The sequence below is a fragment of the Palaemon carinicauda genome, chromosome 1 (assembly GCF_036898095.1).
Source record: "Palaemon carinicauda isolate YSFRI2023 chromosome 1, ASM3689809v2, whole genome shotgun sequence".
Taxonomy (NCBI): Eukaryota; Metazoa; Arthropoda; class Malacostraca; order Decapoda; family Palaemonidae; genus Palaemon; species Palaemon carinicauda.
Window position 1 is genome coordinate 187850461 of NC_090725.1, and position 19980 is coordinate 187870440.

The window sequence follows — 19980 nt, forward strand, 5'->3', positions numbered from 1 at the left end:
TGTATAGTTAGGAAAAATACAAATTATCGATGAATTTTTCATTTACTGTAAAGGCAAAATTAGCATCCCTTTACACTCCAGTCTCACAAAAACAAGATAAACAAATTTTTAATAAGAAGAAAATATAAAACTGTGAAAATACTGTACTACAATAATTTTCCCTAAATCAATACTGTCTTTATCAATATCAAGTCTACCATTAGGCTGCAAAGTTACTTAAAATGATTAAATTCTGAACAGTATGGCTGCATACGATGCCGTGCAGGTCTCTGCGTGCCCACAATAACAATGTCTAGAAAATCTCCAATTGTAAACCTGCCCTGTGATAAGGTTTCCTGTCATCGAAACTCTTCTGACCAACACCAGTAGTGCCTAAATCTCTCATTCTTGGAAGGGGTTTTGATAATTCTGGAACAATTCAGACTAAACTCAAACACAGTCACTCTCCTCCTAACATATGAATTCACTTCCTGGGCTTACGACCAGATATTCTATTTCAATAGCTCCTGTGAACTATTACTGTTTATGACACCCCTCAAAACAGTTCTCCAAAACTCCACCTAGGTCACTTGTCACTTTCAGAAAATACCGACGTCACTTACAAGTCTGGGAAGTGACTCCATCCAACTTATAAATGGGCTAAGCTTAATGGTTGTTCGGGTCGAACTGGGTTGACCTGTGTTGACCTACCAGGCGCCAGCCCTGCAACCATCGTCAAGCAGCAATCAAGCTGAGCAAACTGCAGCCCAAGCCGATTTTACCATGCCCAACGATATAACCAACCATACAACCATCAATTCTTCGTTGACAATAGAGGACTGGAACATTAGGGACCTTCTATCACATACAAGCACCTTGTTTACAACTCCTGTGTTACCATATGGGCCAGTCTAAATTCCCTTCTGATTGAAGGGGCCTGCTGTCCGTACCTAAAAAGGAATAATAACAGATTAAGGCACTTTTTAGGGGACACAGAGGGCTATAAAAAAAATAAAAAAAAATAATAGCATGTTTCATATCATTCAACCCACTAAGCTTTCTTAGATACAAACCATCCATTATTTCAACATTGGAATGGAATGTTCCTTTCTGAAAGTCCTTGCTCACATTTGTGAGTGCAATGGACTGGGGAAGTCACTTGACACCTCCTTCAGGGAGGACCTCGGTCATTGATCAGCACTTTGGTGCTTGTCAAGGCTCAAAACCTTTCTTGGAGTTGCCTTGGTTGGATTTTGATTTGGCCCTGAATTGAGTTGACGATTAGATCTGTGGTTCTGAGAACTCATTCGAGTCCAGTGAAATAAAATATAAAATTCACCCCCCACGCTTGAGGCAGCGATGGTTCTATATACAGTACCAAAGAATGCTTCATATGCTTCTCTGGAAAGATGATAAGGTTTGCAACTCCGTAATCTTTGGAGAAGTACAAGAGATTCATTTTGTCGAGTTGGAAGGTTTTGATCTTCCTAGTCAGCAAACCAGGGGGCTAATTAGGTTTTGAAGAGACAGAATACATTGGTTTCCTGTTTTTCAAAAAAGTTTCCCCAGAAGTGGCATTGTCGCTTTCGAACTCATCAGTACGGTGGAATAATAGATGGTTTGTGTCTAAGAAAACTTTATGATTTGAATGTTGTGAAACACACTAATATTTTTTTAGCTCTCAAGTCCCTTCCCCCCCCCAAAAAAAAAAAAAAGATGCCTTAATCTGTTGTTATTTCTTTTAACAGGTAATGACAGCAGCCCCCTACACGCAGTAGGGAGAGAGGATTAGGTTATTCTTCAGGGAATTTAGACTAACCCATATGGCAACACTGGAATTGTAAACAAAGTACTTGTATGTGATAGAAAGTCCCTAATATTCCAGTCCTCTATTATGTCAACGAAGAATTGATGGCTATATGGTTTGATATACCGTTAAGCATAGTAAAATCAGCTTAAATTGCAGTTTATTCAGCTTAATTACTGCTTGAAGATGATTGCAAAGCTAGCGCCTGACAGGTCAACTCAGTTCAACCCGAACAACCATTAAGCTTAACCCTTTTATAAGTTGGATGGAGTCACATCCCAAACTTGTAATTGACGTCAGTGTTTTCTGAAAGTGACCTGTGACCCAGGTGGAGTTTTGGAGAACTGTTTTGAGGGGTGTCATAAACATTAATAGTTCACAGGAGCTATTGAAATGGCATTTCTGGTTGTGGGCCCAGGAAGTGAATTCAGATGTTAGGAGGAGAGTGACTATGTTCGAGTTTAGTTTGAATTGTACCAGAATTATCAAAACCCCTTCCAAGAATTAAAGATTTAGGCACTACTGTGGTTGGTCAGAAAAGTTTCGATGACAACGGAACCTTATCACAGGGCAGGTTTACAATTGGAGATTTCTTGACATTGCTATCTTAAGCCCACAGAGACCCGCACTGCATCGTATGCGACCATACTGTTCAGAAGTTAAGAATTTTTAGTAACTTTGCAGCTAAATGGTAGACTGGATATTGATAAGGACAGTATTGCTTTAGGAAAAATTATTGCAGTACAGTATTTTCACAGTGTTATATTTTCATTTAGTTGGTTGATGAAAGTTGTTGTGAAGATAATTGGACCACCCAGGCTATACACACTATTGTGTTTATCATGAACTAAAACATGTAGATGTGAGTAGTATAGTTTAAAGAAAACTTTTGAGTGTAGAGCATATGGATACATTTTTTTTATTATTCAAATCTTTTTTTGTTTATCTTGTTTTTGTGAGGCTGGAGCGTAAACGGTTACTACTCTTTTCCTTTAATTGCTTACTGGAATTTGACAAAACAATGTTAACATAATCCTAACAGTTTTTTTCCTTTACAAATAAATATATTTTGCTTGTTTTTATGAAGACTGCATTTCATTCCAGTTCCTTACACAAATGTGCTCCCCTTGTCAGCCACTGTTTTTTTTCTTAGTTTTTGAATCTTTCTAATAAGGTATTTATCATAATTTTTTTCTCCCACACTGTATTCTGTTGTCAGATTTAAAAAAAAAATTATAATGTTTTTTTCCTTTCACCTAATGTTCTGTTATTTTACTTATAATCAGCAAGCTAAAGGCAAGAGAAGCAAAGGGGGAAGTAAGGTTCTAGCTGGGTCCCCTTGCCCAGTATAAATCAAGTGGTGGTGCCCAGTGCTCCGTTCTCTTGACCTGTTACCTATATTTTTATGAATAGTACTTACCTGACAGTTATATATATATATAGCTGAGTCTCCGACTTCGGCAGAATTTAATCGAAAATCGCGGCAACCGCCTTGTGGTGGTTGTGTGGTTAGATGGTTAACAACCCGTACAGGGTGGTACCTGGAATCATTCCCGTTTTCTGTTCCTCAGATTATCTCTGCCGGCCGGATCGACAACATCGTTGGTCCGCCATTTAGAGTTTATTCGGATCGCTTTCCCTTCATCGCTTTTTTGGACTTAGTTTTTGGTGAAATTCACTGTGTTGGGATTTGGCAATCGTGTTTGTTTTTGTTTTTTGTATTTTTTGCTTTATTATCATGAGTGAAAAAATTCATATTCGTATATGTGCGAATGATATTTGCAAGGTGAGGTTACCGAAAGTGTCGGTTGACCCTCACACTCTGTATGGGTTGCAGGGGGTTTGAATGTGCACTAGATAATAGGTGCAAGGAATGCGAGGGTTTAGATGATGATAATTGGTTAGCTATGAAGTGCTATGTGCGCAAACTTGAAGTTGATAGAGCTAGGAGAGCTAAATCAAAGCCAAAGTCTGCTAGTGAACCTAGCTTAGATTTATCTATTGACCCTTTAATTGTAACCTCTTTGGAAGTTATTCCTTCCCCGAATGTAGTAACTCCTGCCCCTTCTGCAAGATCTGTGCCTACGGATGACCCTGGGTATGCTAGGATAGCTGCTGAATTAGAGGCCATTAAAGCACAATTGGAGGCCTATAAAGGTAAGGGTGTAAGTGAAATTAGTGCTTGTGAAAGTGCAGTGGAGGTGGCTGCTGATCGAATCTGTCATACCCCTAGGTCTAGACCTCTACCAAGCTCCCAGGACCAAGGGAGAAGGTACGTCGAAAGCCAAAAGGAGGTGAGAGGTGCTTATCCTCGGTCAGTCGTCGCCTCAGACAGTCCTGTTGCGACCTCCCAAGCTGCTCTTGACCGCCGTAGAAAAGGCGTGTCGGATACGTTTGTGTCTTCACCTGATCCTTCTCCCAGACGTAATTGGCGTTACGAATCAAGACCAACGAAGAGAGGGTGGAACCGGGATGTGCAGTCTCGCTCTCCCTCTCCCGGTTCGAGTAGCCGAGAACCTGATCCTTGGGAAGACGATTTCGATGTTGTTCTTGTTAAGAGGGCAAAACAGAGAGTCCTTAGCCCAGTTAATCCTGCTAAACTCCCTGCTCCTTCTGCCAGCGCTCCCAATCAAGCAGTACGACAACTGCTTCCTTCGGAACCGCGAGAACCAGCGGAGGTTGCTAAAGCTTTCATGGTTGTTATGCAGGAAAAACTTACATCGTTAGTTCAAGCTTTCAGCCACCCTCCTTCACAGTCCGTCAGACGTAAGGATGTCTCTTTACCTGTTAAGAGATCATCTTCTAAGAGGGAACTTAGTATCTCTCCCAAGAAACCTCTGCGCACTTCGTCGGCCGTACGACAACGCACACCCTCTTCATCGGCACGCTGCCAGGAATTTACTTCCCCCCGCTCTCGGCGCCAGGACGATTCCGTTTCTCATTCGAAACGTCAGGACGTTTCCGCCTCGTTTTTTAGGAAACAGGACGAATGCAGTCTGCATTTTCAAGACAAAGGCAGCCTGCATTTTCAGGACGAAAGAAGCCTGCCTTATCAGGACGATTCCGTTTCTCGTCATTGTGACGATACCGCTTCCCGTCATCGTGACGATACCGCTTCTCGCCGACAGGATGTTAGCAGCGCTCGGCGCCAGGATACAAACAGCTCTCGGTGCCATACTGCTTGCAGCCCAACTCTTCAAGATGTTATCCTTGAGCAGGACCTCGAAGATATTTCGGAAGGGGAAGAAAAACCTGCCAACTCTACTAGTGATTATAAGGTTCTTTCTCGCTCTCTTTTGGAACTTTATGGGGAGGAATTTCAACCTTCGGCCCCTCGTTCTCCTCAGTCTCAATTTACCAGGAAGAAAGCTACAAAGTCTTCGGCCTTCATCAAAATGAAACTTTTAATTTCGGCCAGGAAAGCTCTCGCTAAGGTGGATGATTGGATGAAGGAACGGAGACAAGCTGTCAAGACCACCTTTTCTTTCCCACCATCTCGGCTCGCTTCCAAGGCCGGTATGTGGTATGAGACAGGGGAACTTTTGGGGTTAGGAGTGCCTGCCTCCTCCCAAGGTGACTTCTCTGCTCTTGTGGACTCGGCAAGAAGGCATGCTTTAAACTCTGCCAAGGTGATGTGGTCCATGTCGGAGCTTGATCACCTTGTCAAGGGAATTTTCAGGGTTTTCGAGGTTTTTAGCTTTCTGGACTGGTCTCTTGGGACTCTGGCCAGGAAGACTGAACTCCTGGAGGACACGAAGGACCTGACGAGTATCATGTCCTGCATGGACAAAGCTCTAAGGGATGGGGCGAATGAATTGGCTTCCCTTTTCTCAGCAGGGGTCTTAAAGAAGAGGGCTCTTTTGTACTCCTTCACCTCTAGATCTGTGACTGTTGCCCAGAAGTCGGAGCTGCTTTACGCCCCTTTTTCAAGTCATCTTTTTCCTTTAGCTCTGGTCAGAGATATCTCCCTTTCTCTGGCACAGAAGGCTACTCAGGACCTTTTGTCTCGGTCTGCTAGGAAGACCTTACCTGTTGCTCCTGCTCCTCTGAAGAAGGAAGAGAAGAAGTTTCAACAGCCCTTTCGGGGGCAGGACCTCCTCGAGAGCGGATTTTAGGGGGAGAAGACAAGAGTCAGGGTCAAGGACCAGCAGAGGTGCGTTTAGGCCCCGGTCCAAAAAATGAGATGGAAGTCCTCCAGACACCAGTAGGGGCAAGACTGTCTCGTTTTTGGCAGTCTTGGAAAAGGAGAGGGGCGGACACCTGGTCCCTCTCGGTCATCAAGGAAGGTTACAAGATCCCCTTTTTAAAGAAACCACCTCTCTCAGACACTCCCCTAGCCTTAGTGGCTCAGTACACCGACGCGGAGAAACGAGAGGCTCTTCTGGAGCTAGTCGACCAGATGTTGGTCAAGGGAGCAATAGAGCCGGTTCAAGACCTTACCTCCCCAGGCTTTTACAATCGCCTGTTTCTGGTTCCCAAAAACTCGGGTGGATGGAGACCAGTCCTAGATGTCAGCTCTCTGAACGCCTTCGTGGAGAAAACAAAGTTCTCCATGGAGACGACTCAGTCAGTGCTGGCTGCAGTTCGTCCAGGCGACTGGATGGTATCTCTCGACCTGCAGGATGCTTATTTTCATGTCCCCATTCATCCGTCTTCAAGGAGATATCTGAGATTTGTGTTCCAGGGCAAGTGCTTCCAATTCAGGGCACTTTGCTTCGGTCTCAGCACAGCTCCCCAAGTTTTCACCAGACTAATGGCGAATGTGGCAGGCTGGTTACACCAGGAGGGGATAAGGGTATCCTTCTATCTAGACGACTGGCTGATCCGATCACAGTCGAAAGAAAAATGTCTGGAGGACCTACTGAAGACATATACGATGACTTAGGACCTGGGACTCATCGTCAACTTGGGGAAGTCTCAGACCGAACTGAATCAGACTATTCTCTATTTGGGGATAGTTCTGAATTCAGTTCTTTTTCGGGCGTCTCCCTCCCAGGAGAGGCAGACCAGGTGCCTAGACAAAGTCAAAGAATTTTTAAAGAAACAGGAATGCTCAGCGAAGGAGTGGATGAGTCTGCTGGGAACTCTATCCTCCCTGGAGCAGTTTGTCCCGTTGGGGAGACTGCACCTAAGGCCTCTGCAACACTTCCTCGCATAGGTTTGGAACAGAAAGATCCAGGAGGACTCTTTTTTTCTTTTCCCACACCGACAAAGATCAAGGATCTTTTGATGTGGTGGCTGGACCCAGCTCTGTTGGGAAAAGGGATCTCCTTGTTCAAGAAGAACCCCAACCTAGTGTTATTCTCAGACGCGTGCGAGTCAGGGTGGGGAGCAACACTAGGGAACAAAGAGGTCTCAGGTATTTGGGAAGGGAGTCAGATCAGTTGGCATTTCAACAGGAAGGAATTGATGGCCATTTTGTTAGGGCTAAAGGCCTTCAAAACCTCGGTGTCAGGAAAGACTTTGGAGATCAATTCAGACAACACTACAGCTCTCACGTACATAAGGAGGCAAGGGGGAACTCACTCCCTCTCTCTGTTCACAACTGCGAGAGAGCTTCTCCTTTGGGCGAACGAGAACAAGACTCAGCTGTTGACGAGGTTTGTTCAAGGGCAGAGAAACATCAGGGCAGACATGCTCAGCAGGAAGGGACAAGTTCTTCCCACAGAGTGGACTCTCAACCCGCATGTCTGTCAGAGCCTCTGGAAGTTGTGGGGCAGACCTGTAATAGACCTTTTTGCCTCCAGTTTGAACAAGAGGATCCCCAACTACTGCTCCCTAGTCCCGGACGAGGAAGCTGTTGCAGTGGATGCCTTCTTGATGGATTGGACGGGGTTGGACATGTATGCCTTTCCCCTGTTCAAGATCATCAATCTGGTTGTCAGGAAATTCGCTCTCTTCGATTCGGGACGAATGATCCTAGTGGCTCTTTTCTGGCCTGCAAGGGAATGGTTCACCGAAGTGGTAGGCATGCTGATGGACATTCCAAGAAGACTCCCGGCAAGTCCAGATCTTCTCAGACAACCCCACTTCGAGAGATTTCATCAAAACCCCCTCGCTCTCAATCTGACTGCCTTCAGACTGTCGAGAAGCTCGTTAGATCTCGAGGCTTTTCGGCACAAGCGGCGAAAGCTATTGCCAGAGCAAGGAGGATCTCTTCACAAGTCTACCAGTCAAAGTGGGAGACCTTTAGAGCTTGGTGCAAGAGGCACAAGGTTTCCTCGTCCTCTACCTCTCTAAGCCAGATTGCAGACTTTCTTTTGTACCTCAGGCAGGATGCTAAGCTGGCTGTATCTACCATTAAAGGATACAGGAGCATGCTCTCAACCGTCTTTAGGCATAGAGGCTTAGAGTTGTCTCACAATAAGGACTTGCAGGACTTCATTAGGTCCTTTGAGACGACGAAGCAGGTACAGTTAAGACCCCCATCTTGGAACCTGGATGTGGTGTTTAAGTTTCTGTGCTCCAAGAAATTTGAGCCTATATCGCAAGCCTCTCTTCGAGATGTGACTAAGAAAACCCTCTTCCTTTTGACTCTAGCTACTGCCAGAAGGGTCAGCGAGGTCCAGGCAATCGAGAAGCGTGTAGGTTTCAATCAAAATGGAGCGGTTTGTGCCTTAAGGTTCGACTTTCTCGCCAAGAACGAGAACCCTTCGAAACCCTGGCCCAGGACCTTTGAAGTCCCTAACCTCACGAATCTAGTGGGTCAGGAACAGGAATGCCTCCTCTGCCCGGTTAGGGCTCTCAAGGCTTATTTGGCCCACACTAAGAACGTGAGGGGTGCATCCAACTCGTCATGGTGTTCGGTGAAGGATCCTCAAAAAACCCTGTCAAAGAACGCTTTGTCCTTTTTCCTGAGGGAAACTATTAGGGAAGCCCACCTCTTATGTGAGGAAGAAAACTTCGCCCTGTTGTGAAAGTACGGGCTCACGAAGTAAGAGCCATTGCTACCTCATTGGCATACCGGAAAAATATGTCAGTTAGGCAGATCATGGACGTAACGTTCTGGAGGAGCAACTCTGTCTTCGCTTCTCATTACCTCAAAGAGGTAAGAGTGGACTATGACAAGTGTTATACCTTGGGCCCATACGTAGCTGCGGCTTCTCTATTAGGCAAAGGAGTTACTACCCCCACTCAACCTTAGTTTGTGTACATGTATATAAGTTTTGTGTTTATTATGGTTGTCTGAGGTCCTCGTCTTGTGGTACGGTTCCCTCAGTCCAGATAGATAGCTTATATCTATTTCTGCAAGGTTAGATGGTTAGTTTTAGTAAGGTTGCAAGTTCTTTTTTATTATATGGGGTGAAGGTAGTTTCTGAAGTCTAGTCAAGTTGTTGGTCCTACCCCTTTGACAGACACGATTGAGTTGTTTGCAGTGTAGCAGGTCTACTCCTGGCTGAACACTCCTAAGGGAAAGCGACTCTAGAGGCAGTAACCTTTGAAGTCAGCTTCCTTAGCAGGTAAGGAATCAAGGTGTTTTTTCTCCTACAACTCTTTTGTTGTTTCCCCAACTATGTTTTTCTGTCTGTTTCCCTCCTCCAAATGTGTGAATCAGCTATATATATATAACTGCCAGGTAAGTACTATTCATAAAAATGGAGTTTTTATGATAAAACAGTTTTATGAATACTTACCTGGTAGTTATATATATATATTTTAAAGCCCACCCACCTCCCCTCAGAAGACAGGTCGGGCAAAGATAATCTGAGGAACAGAAAACGGGAATGATTCCAGGTACCACCCTGTAAGGGTTGTTAACCATCTAACCACACAACCACCACAAGGCGGTTGCCGTGATTTTCGATTAAATTCTGCCAAAGTCGGAGACTCGGCTATATACATATAACTGCCAGGTAAGTATTCATAAAACTTTGTTTTATCATAAAAACTCCATTTTTGGGTATTCCACTGTAGTATATTTTTTGTGTAGTGAACGTTGGAGTGTGGTCGGCATTCGGACACTAGGCAGTTCGGGTGCTACCTCTGGCCACAGTCCGCTAGCCACTATAACAGGGTGCCACATCTCTCCTTCCCAGGAGTCGTGTGCAAGCAATGGTGAAATCATGGAGAACAGCTTTGCAGGAATCCCTAATCCAGCAAACTGTTTCCTTCAGGGCTCATGGCTCTTTGAAGGGAACTTGCGATTTATTGAATTCTTTATTACTTACCTAGATATTACTCTCTGGCACCATCATTCACTACTTATTTATGCATGTTGCTTAACATATAATTCTGACCATCCTTTGCCCGACATATTTCTAGTATATGCAACCAAAGCAACGCTCTCCTGATCGTTTTAGACAAGTTTCCCAAGAGTGTTCATTCCTGGAACCCTCTTTTTTTGGAGAGCACCTCTCGTAGACCCTCGTCGACAAGAGGTAAGTCATCCAAGTAAATCGGGCATCCAGCCCCTATTGCGTTTTCAGTTCAAGTGCCGTAAGCAACCAGATCATCAGTTCCTCCTTAGTTTGATGCCAGATGCATAGAGAAGCATCTAATCCCCATTAAGTTGGACACTAGGCAACGTACATGTTTGTTGTACAAATGAAAATCAGGTTAGAAACAGGGCAGTTTGTGCTGTCTTCCATCAGAGACTCAGACTTCATGCTCTCAGTGGACATGAAGGACTCATACCTTCAAGTACCTGTGCATCAGTCCTTTTGAAAGTAACTCCGCATCTCCCTGATACCATTTATTAGCTCAAAACTATACTTATGAACATTCACTGTTCCCCCGATTTTTACTTGGGATTTTTTCCTACACAAATATAAACCATTGCCCTTTACAAAGGAAAATTATAATAGTAAAGCTGGAATATGGAAGTTAAAAATTATCAGGGGTGTCCACAACCCCCCAGTAGAAGGGAGATGATAGCCCCCCCTCCCTCTGGCTCAATGACAAACACTTCAATATCAACTGTCAATGAGGACGAATGTTCTCTCTAGCTGGAATATTGGTAGATTTTTTTAACTTGCCTTTTTCTTTTCCAGCGTGTGTGCAGCTTCAAGTGTGTATTGTTGATTCCTGCAGAGATGTGGCAGTTCTCAGGAGTGCCGCCTAAGACCTGCAGTACCTTTATGACCGTAAGGGAGACAGATTCTTATAAGTTATATCTGGCCTGCAGAGAACACTCATGCAGCCAGGCCTGCCCTTGCAATAAGTGTTAGGAGTGGTCACCCGTGGGATGATAATGGCACGCGGATGAAGAATTCCGAGTGGGATTCTTCCCCTTCAGGGTCATTCTCGAAGTAGAAGGCCCGACTTCCTTCTTCCACCCTCAGTATTCTGCCCTCTGACTCTTCTCCTTTAGCTTCCTCCAGGGGCCACCTAAGTAAGATTGGTGACCCATTAAACCTTAGGGCAAGACTTAGGCAAGGCAATCCTTCCGGTTTCCCTAGCAAAACGGTGGAGCCTCTTCCTCAGGGGAAACCTTTCTTTCAGTATAGGGATGCTTTATGTTTGCTGTGGCCCTCCTGGTATCTAAGGTTCACTTTTGGAAAAGTAGGAGCAGGCTCTTGCTTCATGACACCAGCAGAAACATCTTTCAACTCCTGTTAAGGAGGATGTTGGCCATTCTTTGTCTTCAGAGAAGTCTCGAGTCATCTCCCAGCTACCTTTGGTGTCTTAAGAGGGAGTCTGCTCAAAGGTTTACTGAGTGATTGCCCAACCCTCGCCCTTGTAGTATGTGTTCTTCTTCTGGGTACTCAGTCTCTTTGGAGCATGGGCGCAGGGTTGTTGTACAACATTTGCTAGATCCTTCCTCTTTGGGGGATGATCGTAGGCAAGCGTCCCATAGGCGAGCCTCCTCTTCACCACCTCAGTAGTCTGCAGGATTCTCTAGTGACGACTTGCCCTCATTTTCCAGACGAGCCTCAACCAAACGCGCCTCTCCATCATGCACCTCAACCAGACGAGCTTCGACTCATAGTGCCTCACCCCAATGCGCCTCACCGTCTAGATAAACCTCTTCTTTTTCACACACCTCACCCAGTCATACTTGACTTGCACACATCTCATCCAGACCTACCTCCTCTGGACATACTTCACCTGAGCGCTCTAGATGCGCATCACTTGAATGTTGAAAACGTTCCTCTCATGAGCATGAACTCACTTGGGGCGTACTTCTAAATGCAGTAGATGTGGCAATTCGGAATGCGCTAGACGCATGTTTCTCCTGAATATGTTAGACGCATTTCTTCTGAACGTGCAAGATGTGTTTCTACTTAGAGCACTAGGCGAGTCTCACCAGAACGCACTCAACATGTTGATCCTGAACGTACAAAGGTGTGACTCTAGACCAATCCGCAAGATCCCATTGGGAATGCACTACATGCCCATCACCCAAATGCTCTGAGTCAGTGGTTCCCAACCAGGGGTCCATGGAACATTTCAAGGGGTCCTTAGAGATTTTACTTATTTTTAGATTTATTATACCGTAATTAGGAGACATGCAACTCAGAATAAGATTAATACTGCTGTACAAAATCCTTAAAACTGAATGCGGAAATGCTACAGTAGAATTGCTCTACATTAGCCAATGGTATCAGGGCTGTCAAACTCGCAGCCAACGTGACAAATTTGGCACATGGGATGGTTTTGAGTAGCCACCAGATGACAGGAAGATTTATTGGTCCCTGAAATGACGAGTGTCAAGAATATCCGTGATATATGAATAAGAGAGAGAAAATGTATAACCTTTATTCTATTATGGCAATAGTAAGTGCAATAATTAATTCATATTGCTGTTTATAGCAATACAGCTATTGAAGCTATTATAAAAGGAACATGCTTATATAAATAAAAACCATTAATGAGTTTAATGGACCGAAGCTGCAGCCATTGTTGGTATCCAAACACATTCATGAGCAGCCAATTTTTTTTTTTTCTTTTTTATAAACAAACACGAACCAGACTCTATGATAAGGCGTTTATGGCTGAATCACTGTTAGACTTTTGCCACTTTTTTTACTGGAATCGTGAGTTTTACTTTGGTTTTTAATCATTTTGTTATGCCTAATTATGATTAAATATAAGCAGAATTGATGTATCTTTGAAAGGGAGCAATGAAAATTTGTAAACATGTCAGAGCCACTTCATCAACTTTTTATTACTGGGGACTTACTTCTAATTGTGTTTAGGCTAACATTAGACAAGTTTAAGCACATTATTATTATCATTATTATTATTATTATTATTATTATTATTATTACTACTTGCTAAGCCACAACCCTAGTTGGAAAAGCAAGATGCTGTAAGCCCAAGGGCTCCAACAGAGAAAAAGCCCTGTGAGGAAAGGAAATAAGGAAATAAATAAACCACAAGAGAAGTAATTAACAATTAAAATGAAATATTTTAAGATTAGTAACAACATTAGAATAAATCTTTTATGTATAGACTATAAAAACTTAAAAATAAAAGGAAGAGAAATAAGATAGAATAGTGTGCCCATGTGTACCCTCAAGCAAGGGAACTCTAGCCCAAGACAGTGGAAGACCATAGTACAGAGGCTTTGGCACTACCTAAGACTAGAGAACAGTGGTTTGATTTTGGAGTGTCCTTCTCCTGAAAGAGCTGCTTACCATAGCTAAAGAGTCTCTTCTACCTTTATCAAGAGGAAAGTAGCCACTGAACAATTAGAGTGCAGTAGTTAACCCCTTGAGCAAAGAAGAATTGTTTAGTAATCTCAGTGTTATCAGTTGTATGAGAACAGAGACGAATATGTAAAGAATAAGCCAGATTGTTCTGTGTATGTGTAGGCAAAGGAAAAATGCATTACTGTCTGGTCAGTCAAAGGACCCAATAACTCTCTAGCAGTAGTATCTCAACGGGTGGCTGGTACCCTGGCCAACCTACTACCGTAGAGTGTTTTCTGGATTTGAGGGAATTAATATTCATGTATACTGAAAGGTTTGTTGTACTTTTAGTTATTTTCTTTCTTATATGGCTATCAGCAGGTGATAGAATTTATCTTGAAAGAGATCTGCCAATGAAAGGTTTAATGAAATTGTGAGCTAGGCCTAAACGTATTTCTTTTATTGAGCAATTATGCATATATAGCCCTGTTTCCTTAGTGAAATTGTGCCTTATACTTTGCAAGTTCAAGTGTCTGTGTGTATATGATACCTCTTTGGTTTGTTATTATTTTACTTGTATATTGTTGTTATGTTAACCTGGTCGTATACATAGTCAGATTTCTTTTTTCCACTTAAAAATATTGCATTATGTCAAATAAGAAGAGAAAGTTCTCGGAAGATTATCTTCAGTGGGGTTTACTTCGATTAGAAAAAATATGTATATCTCCCACAGTGTGTTATTTGTTTTTGTTTTTTGGGGAATGATTCACTGAAGCTCTCAAAATTATATCTTCACCTTACCAAATGCCACCCTGATTATGATAGGAGGGGAAAGGATTTTTTCAAGAGGAAAGCTGATGAACTGAAGAGGCAAAAACTTGATGTGACTGGTAGCTGCCAAGAGATGAGAGGGAATATTGTGGAAGCATCATACAGAATGGCTTATTTGATAGCTCCAGCCAAGCTTGTGTCGAGGTCAGGTTTTCAAGCAAAGGTAAAATGGAAAGCACCAAATGCAGTACCGTTGGTATACACTGCTTCCTTCATTGAGAGTCTCTGTTTTCTAAATCGCTTCCTTCTAGGCTTCTCACAATTTTCAATGGTATTGTCAAGGTCGTGAACTATGTGAAAAACACTGCCCTCAACATGAGACTATTCCAGCAACTGTCATGAAATGGAATCCGTTTATAGTTCCTTGCTTTTTCATACATTTGTCAGGTGGTTGTCTGCAGAGAGATTTTTTTCCTGCTTCTTTTCTCCGCCAGGAATTTTAAATGTTTCTTGATGTAAAGAAAAATTGTGGCCTGTTGGAGATATTGAAAGCAGACCACTTTGAGCTCCACCTTGCTTAACTTGTGGACATATTTGAAATCTTCAAGTAGTTGAACTTGAGACTCAAAAGAAAGTATTCAAACTTGCTCAACCACTGTGATACAGTATGTGCCTTTTTGGCCAAATTGGAGCTGTATAAGAAGAGGAAAATTTACGATGTTTCCATCATTGAATGAAGAGCTTGCTGATGGTCAGCTTTCAAGCACCTTGTCCAACAAAATCATGGCTTGCTTGTCTCATTTAGATGATGAAATTTGCCTATACTTTCCTGACTTAAGCCCTCAGCAAGCTGGATTAACAAAACATCTGTTCTTATGCCAGGTTGATGATGTGTTAAAAGATGCACAAGAGTTCATTGAGCTTATCCCCTATTCAACAGCCAAGAATGTTTTCCAGTCAAACTCCTTTTCTAGCTTCTGGTCTTATATGATGGAATCATATCCAAAAGTAAGTGGTCTGGCAGTTTGATTTCTATTGCCTTTTGCTTCAATCTACCTGTGCAAAAGTAGGGTTTCTTCATTATTTGCAATAAAAAAAAATCAAGGAACAAGCTGTGTGTGGAAGATGACTTGAGATGTGCACTTGCTGCCACTGAGCCAAGGATTCATGAGCTGGTTGCTCAAAAGCAACCACAAAAGTCCCATTGAGAAATATAAAGTGACATACTCTTTTGCAACCAATGAAAAGTTTCATTCACTGCTGTTTTTGAGTTTTTTTGTTTTATTCATACAGGTTTGGCACATTTAGAGGTAGAATACCTACAATCTAGGTATTCTACCTCTAAATGCGCCTAATTAAACACTCTCTTGATCATTTTAGACAAGTTTCCCAAGAGGGTTCATCCCTGGAACCCTCTTTTTTGGAGGGCACCAGTCGTAGACCCTCGTTGACAAGATGTGAGTTATCCAAGTAAATCAGGCATCCAGCCCCTATTGAGTTTCCAGCTCTAGTGCCGTAAGCAACCAGATCAGCAGTTCCTCCTTAGTTTGATGCCAGATGCATAGAGAAGCATCTAATCCCCATTAAGTTGGACACTAGGCAACGCACATTAGGGAAAGGCACAGGATATACTTCCTCGTGGTGATATTCGGTTGAGGACCCATAGGGGTTTTCTCTTCAAGAGATTTCACCCTGGTAGATAATTACCACCTCTCACCAATCGAATTGCCACTTTTTCTTGTTCCCCATCATCCAACAGACAAAGGAAGGATGACAGTGACCAACAACCTGCCCAGGTTATGAACATCCCCAAGGCTCTTTTAGTCACCTCTTGCTGCAAAGAGAGCAAACTTTGGAAAATGGTCTCCAAATCATCCTGACCAATGGATCTAAGGATGCCCAATTTAATTCTGGACTCTCAGTCCTTAGGGGAGTCCTGCAAGGACATGACAATTGTTCCCTTTCCATATCAGTTATCCGTCAGGATGGTGGGGAGACATGGTGTTAGACGACAACCTCTCTCAGGGCTAGCCAGGAACGGTCTCCAAGAGAGAGGAACCCGAATATGAATCAGAAGAATCCGAGGGTACTCTTCCCCAGCCAGCATGACCAAACCTTCCATATACAGAGGAGGGCAAGTCTAAATCAACCTTCCTCCAAGTACTTTGGTGTATTCGGAAGGTCAATGGTCTAGGAGAAGCCTTGTTTTCTCCTCCCTTTAAAGGGTAGGAAGGTGGATATGTAATGTCTTTGCCAAGCACCTCGTCTGAAGAATCCTTGGTCAGTCCTGGCTAAGGATGCTTTGGACAAGGTAGATTTATAAGTTTCCGGAGAGATATTCTCCTTGAGGGCTGGGAGATCCTCCCGCCTGATTCTGGTGGCCTTCACGAAAGAAAAGAAACACTACCGTATGTAGGAGGTTCTCCTTTCCCTTCTTCCTCTGTATCCTGCTGTGGCCACTCTAATGCCAGGTGTTTCGACAGAGTGGCAAAGGCATCAAGTATGGAAGCCATGGCTATGGCTATACTTCAAGCAGAGTTGTGGATTGACTACAGGTCAGGAACATTCGTTATAAGTAGCCGACACTGACTATCTGACCCAGACAAAAGACAGGCTCTAAACGACGTTCTGATGGGTGCAAGAACGGTAAGATTCCTGATGCACCAAGCGGGCCACCAATGGGTGCAGAAGCGATGTGATGCTGTGTTTTCCAGATTTCCCAAACAAATTACAGGTACTTGCCGGAAGGGATTGAACCTTTGTTACTCCTCTATTAAAGGTCCTACCCTATCTCCAGCAGCAGAGGTAGAGGTGACAACTGAAAGGTGGAGGAAGAAAAGTCAAGGCTCTTTGCTGCATCAAGCCACTTCCTTTCAGCAACCACAGACCACCTTCATTTCATGTCAGCAACATTTCAGTCACTGCAGCCCTTTAGGGAGGTTCAGAGGGGCAACTCTTGACCTTAGTTGTTGATCCTTAAAAGGACATTGAACCAGCCCTTTCGCCCCACCAAGGCCAAGGACGTACTAGAGGAAAAAGGTTGAGCCTGTTAGGGCTGGTTAGTCCTTCCCCTATACTACCAGTGGGAGGATGCCTGCAGTCCAATAGGCGATGTCGTCCTCCTATTGCCAGGGATCGCCAAAGTTTATAGCCCTTCAGGCAGAATTCCAAGCTATATTGGAGAAAGATGTGCTCCAATAGATCAGCGGAAGCTCCCTAGTCTTCTTCAGTCAACTCTTTCTTGTAGAGAAGGCCTCCGGTGACTGGAGACCATTCATCGACCTGTCAGCTCTGAACTAGTTTGTTCAACAGACTCTGTTCAAGATGGAGACCACAGCCACAGTCAGGCAAGTGATCAGGCCTGTGTACTTCTTGATAACCATAGATTTAAAGGACCTGTACTTCCAGATCCCAATTTATCCATCCTCAATATGTGAAGTACTGTACAGTGCATTACTGCTCTTAATTGTTGTCTTACTGGGTAGAAACCGATGTAAGGTCAGGAAAAGCCACGCAACATGGGTTTTATTTTTGCATTTAATATATAATAATGATCAGTGTAAAGTTGGAACTGACCCATGTCAAACCAACATAAAGAGGGTTACTGTATCACTGTATTGTCTTGGTGAAAGGTTTGAATTTTTATTGAGAAGCTCTTGTCTTGGATACATATAGCAAGATGAGATCTGGTTAGAACTGAAATCTTATAGAAATTTAATTCTATTTTTAAAAACTTTCTTTCATTTGTCTTGCCTTGAAATTTTCTAATTACTCAAAAAAATTTATCGGGAGAGTTGAGCTTAAAAAAAATATGATCATTAATAGTAACTTAAAATTCAATTGAACCATTCTAGTAGAATGTGATGTTCCTTTTAAGAGAATAGATACTATAAAGCATTAAATTGAAGCCACTTAAGTATTTTGAAATGTAATTTGTATATTATTTACAATTTATTTTAGTGCCCTTGATGACGAAGGTTTGCTGACACGTTTGGGAAGGAGAATGGCAGAATTTCCACTTGATCCAAATCTGTCGAAGATGTTGATTATGTCTGTCCACTTACAATGTTCTGATGAGATTCTTACTATTGTTTCAATGCTGTCAGTTCAGAATGTCTTTTATAGGTATGTATCATAGTTTGTAAGTGATATTTTATTTTGGGAAATTATTAGAATTGCATTTTGCTGCATAGAGCATGAGTAACTTTAGTGGATAAATCTTTTGATATTTTATTGCAATTTTCTTTATAGCAGTTTAATAAAAAGCATATTATTTTGATGATTCTCATCGGTGAGTCCAATACCCAATACAGTATCTAACAAATGAGAACATCTCAACCTAAAAAAATAAATCTTTCTATCCCTGTATCCCTTCCCTTCAAATCAGCCTCATCATTCTTTCTGTGTTTGGTTTTAACTACATGAACTCCTTGTTTGACAATGGGGTTCCATTCCTACAACCGCATCAGTAAGTGAATTCAATGTTAATTGGACATCAATCCTAGCCAGCTTCTCTGATATTTAATTCTGTAATTGCATAACAAGAGAGAAAGTTTTTTTTCCATTTTTTGGACAAAAGAAGCACATCATACAAACATTTTAACAGTACATACATACATATACCAAAGGCACTTCCCCCAATTTTGGGGGGTAGCCGACAACAACAAGAAACAAAACAAAAAAGGGGACTTCTACTCTCTACGTTCCTCCAGCCTAACCAGGGACTCAGCCGAGTTCAGCTGGTACTGCTAGGGTGCCACAGCCCAACCTCCCACATTTCCACCACAGATGAAGCTTCATACTGCTGAGTCCCCTACTGCTGCTACCTCCGCGGTCATCTAAGGCACCGGAGGAAGCAGCAGGGCCTACCGGAACTGCGTCACAAACGCTCGCCATTCATTCCTATTTCTAGCACGCTCTCTTGCCTCTCTCACATCTATCCTCCTATCACCCAGAGCTTTCTTCACACCATCCATCCACCCAAACCTTGGCCTTCCTCTTATACTTCTCCCATCAACTCTTGCATTCATCATCTTCTTTAGCAGACAGCCATTTTCCATTCTCTCAACATGGCCAAACCACCTCAACACATTCATATCCACTCTAGTTGCTAACTCATTTCTTACACCCGTTCTCACCCTCACCACTTCGTTCCTAACCCTATCTACTCGAGATACACCAGCCATACTCCTCAGACACTTCATCTCAAACACATTCAATTTCTGTCTCTCCATCACTTTCATTCCCCACAACTCCGATCCATACATCACAGTTGGTACAATCACTTTCTCATATAGAACTCTCTTTACATTCATGCCCAACCCTCTATTTTTTACTACTCCCTTAACTGCCCCCAACACTTTGCAACCTTCATTCACTCTCTGACGTACATCTGCTTCCACTCCACCATTTGCTGCAACAACAGACCCCAAGTACTTAAACTGATCCACCTCCTCAAGTAACTCTCCATTCAACATGACATTCAACCTTGCACCACCTTCCCTTCTCGTACATCTCATAACCTTACTCTTACCCACATTAACTCTCAACTTCCTTCTCTCACACACCCTTCCAAATTCTGTCACTAGTCGGTCAAGCTTCTCTTCTGTGTCTGCTACCAGTACAGTATCATCCGCAAACAACAACTGATTTACCTCCCATTCTTGATCATTCTCGCCTACCAGTTTTAATCCTCGTCCAAGCACCCGAGCATTCACCTCTCTCACCACTCCATCAACATACAAGTTAAACAACCACGGCGACATCACACATCCCTGTCTCAGCCCCACTCTCACCGGAAACCAATCGCTCACTTCATTTCCTATTCTAACACATGCTTTACTACCTTTG

At 43.0% G+C, this 19980-nt stretch overlaps 1 protein-coding gene across 2 annotated transcripts in view; it reads left to right on the forward strand.

Moving 5' to 3' along the window:
• pea (ATP-dependent RNA helicase pea) overlaps window positions 1–19980 on the forward strand; it is a 274698-nt gene that overhangs the window by 182208 nt on the left and 72510 nt on the right. For both annotated transcript variants that reach the window (XM_068386568.1, XM_068386562.1), the window contains exon 10: window positions 18091–18255. In XM_068386568.1, the coding sequence (XP_068242669.1) occupies window positions 18091–18255 (165 nt within the window). The remainder of the gene's footprint in view (window positions 1–18090; window positions 18256–19980) is intronic.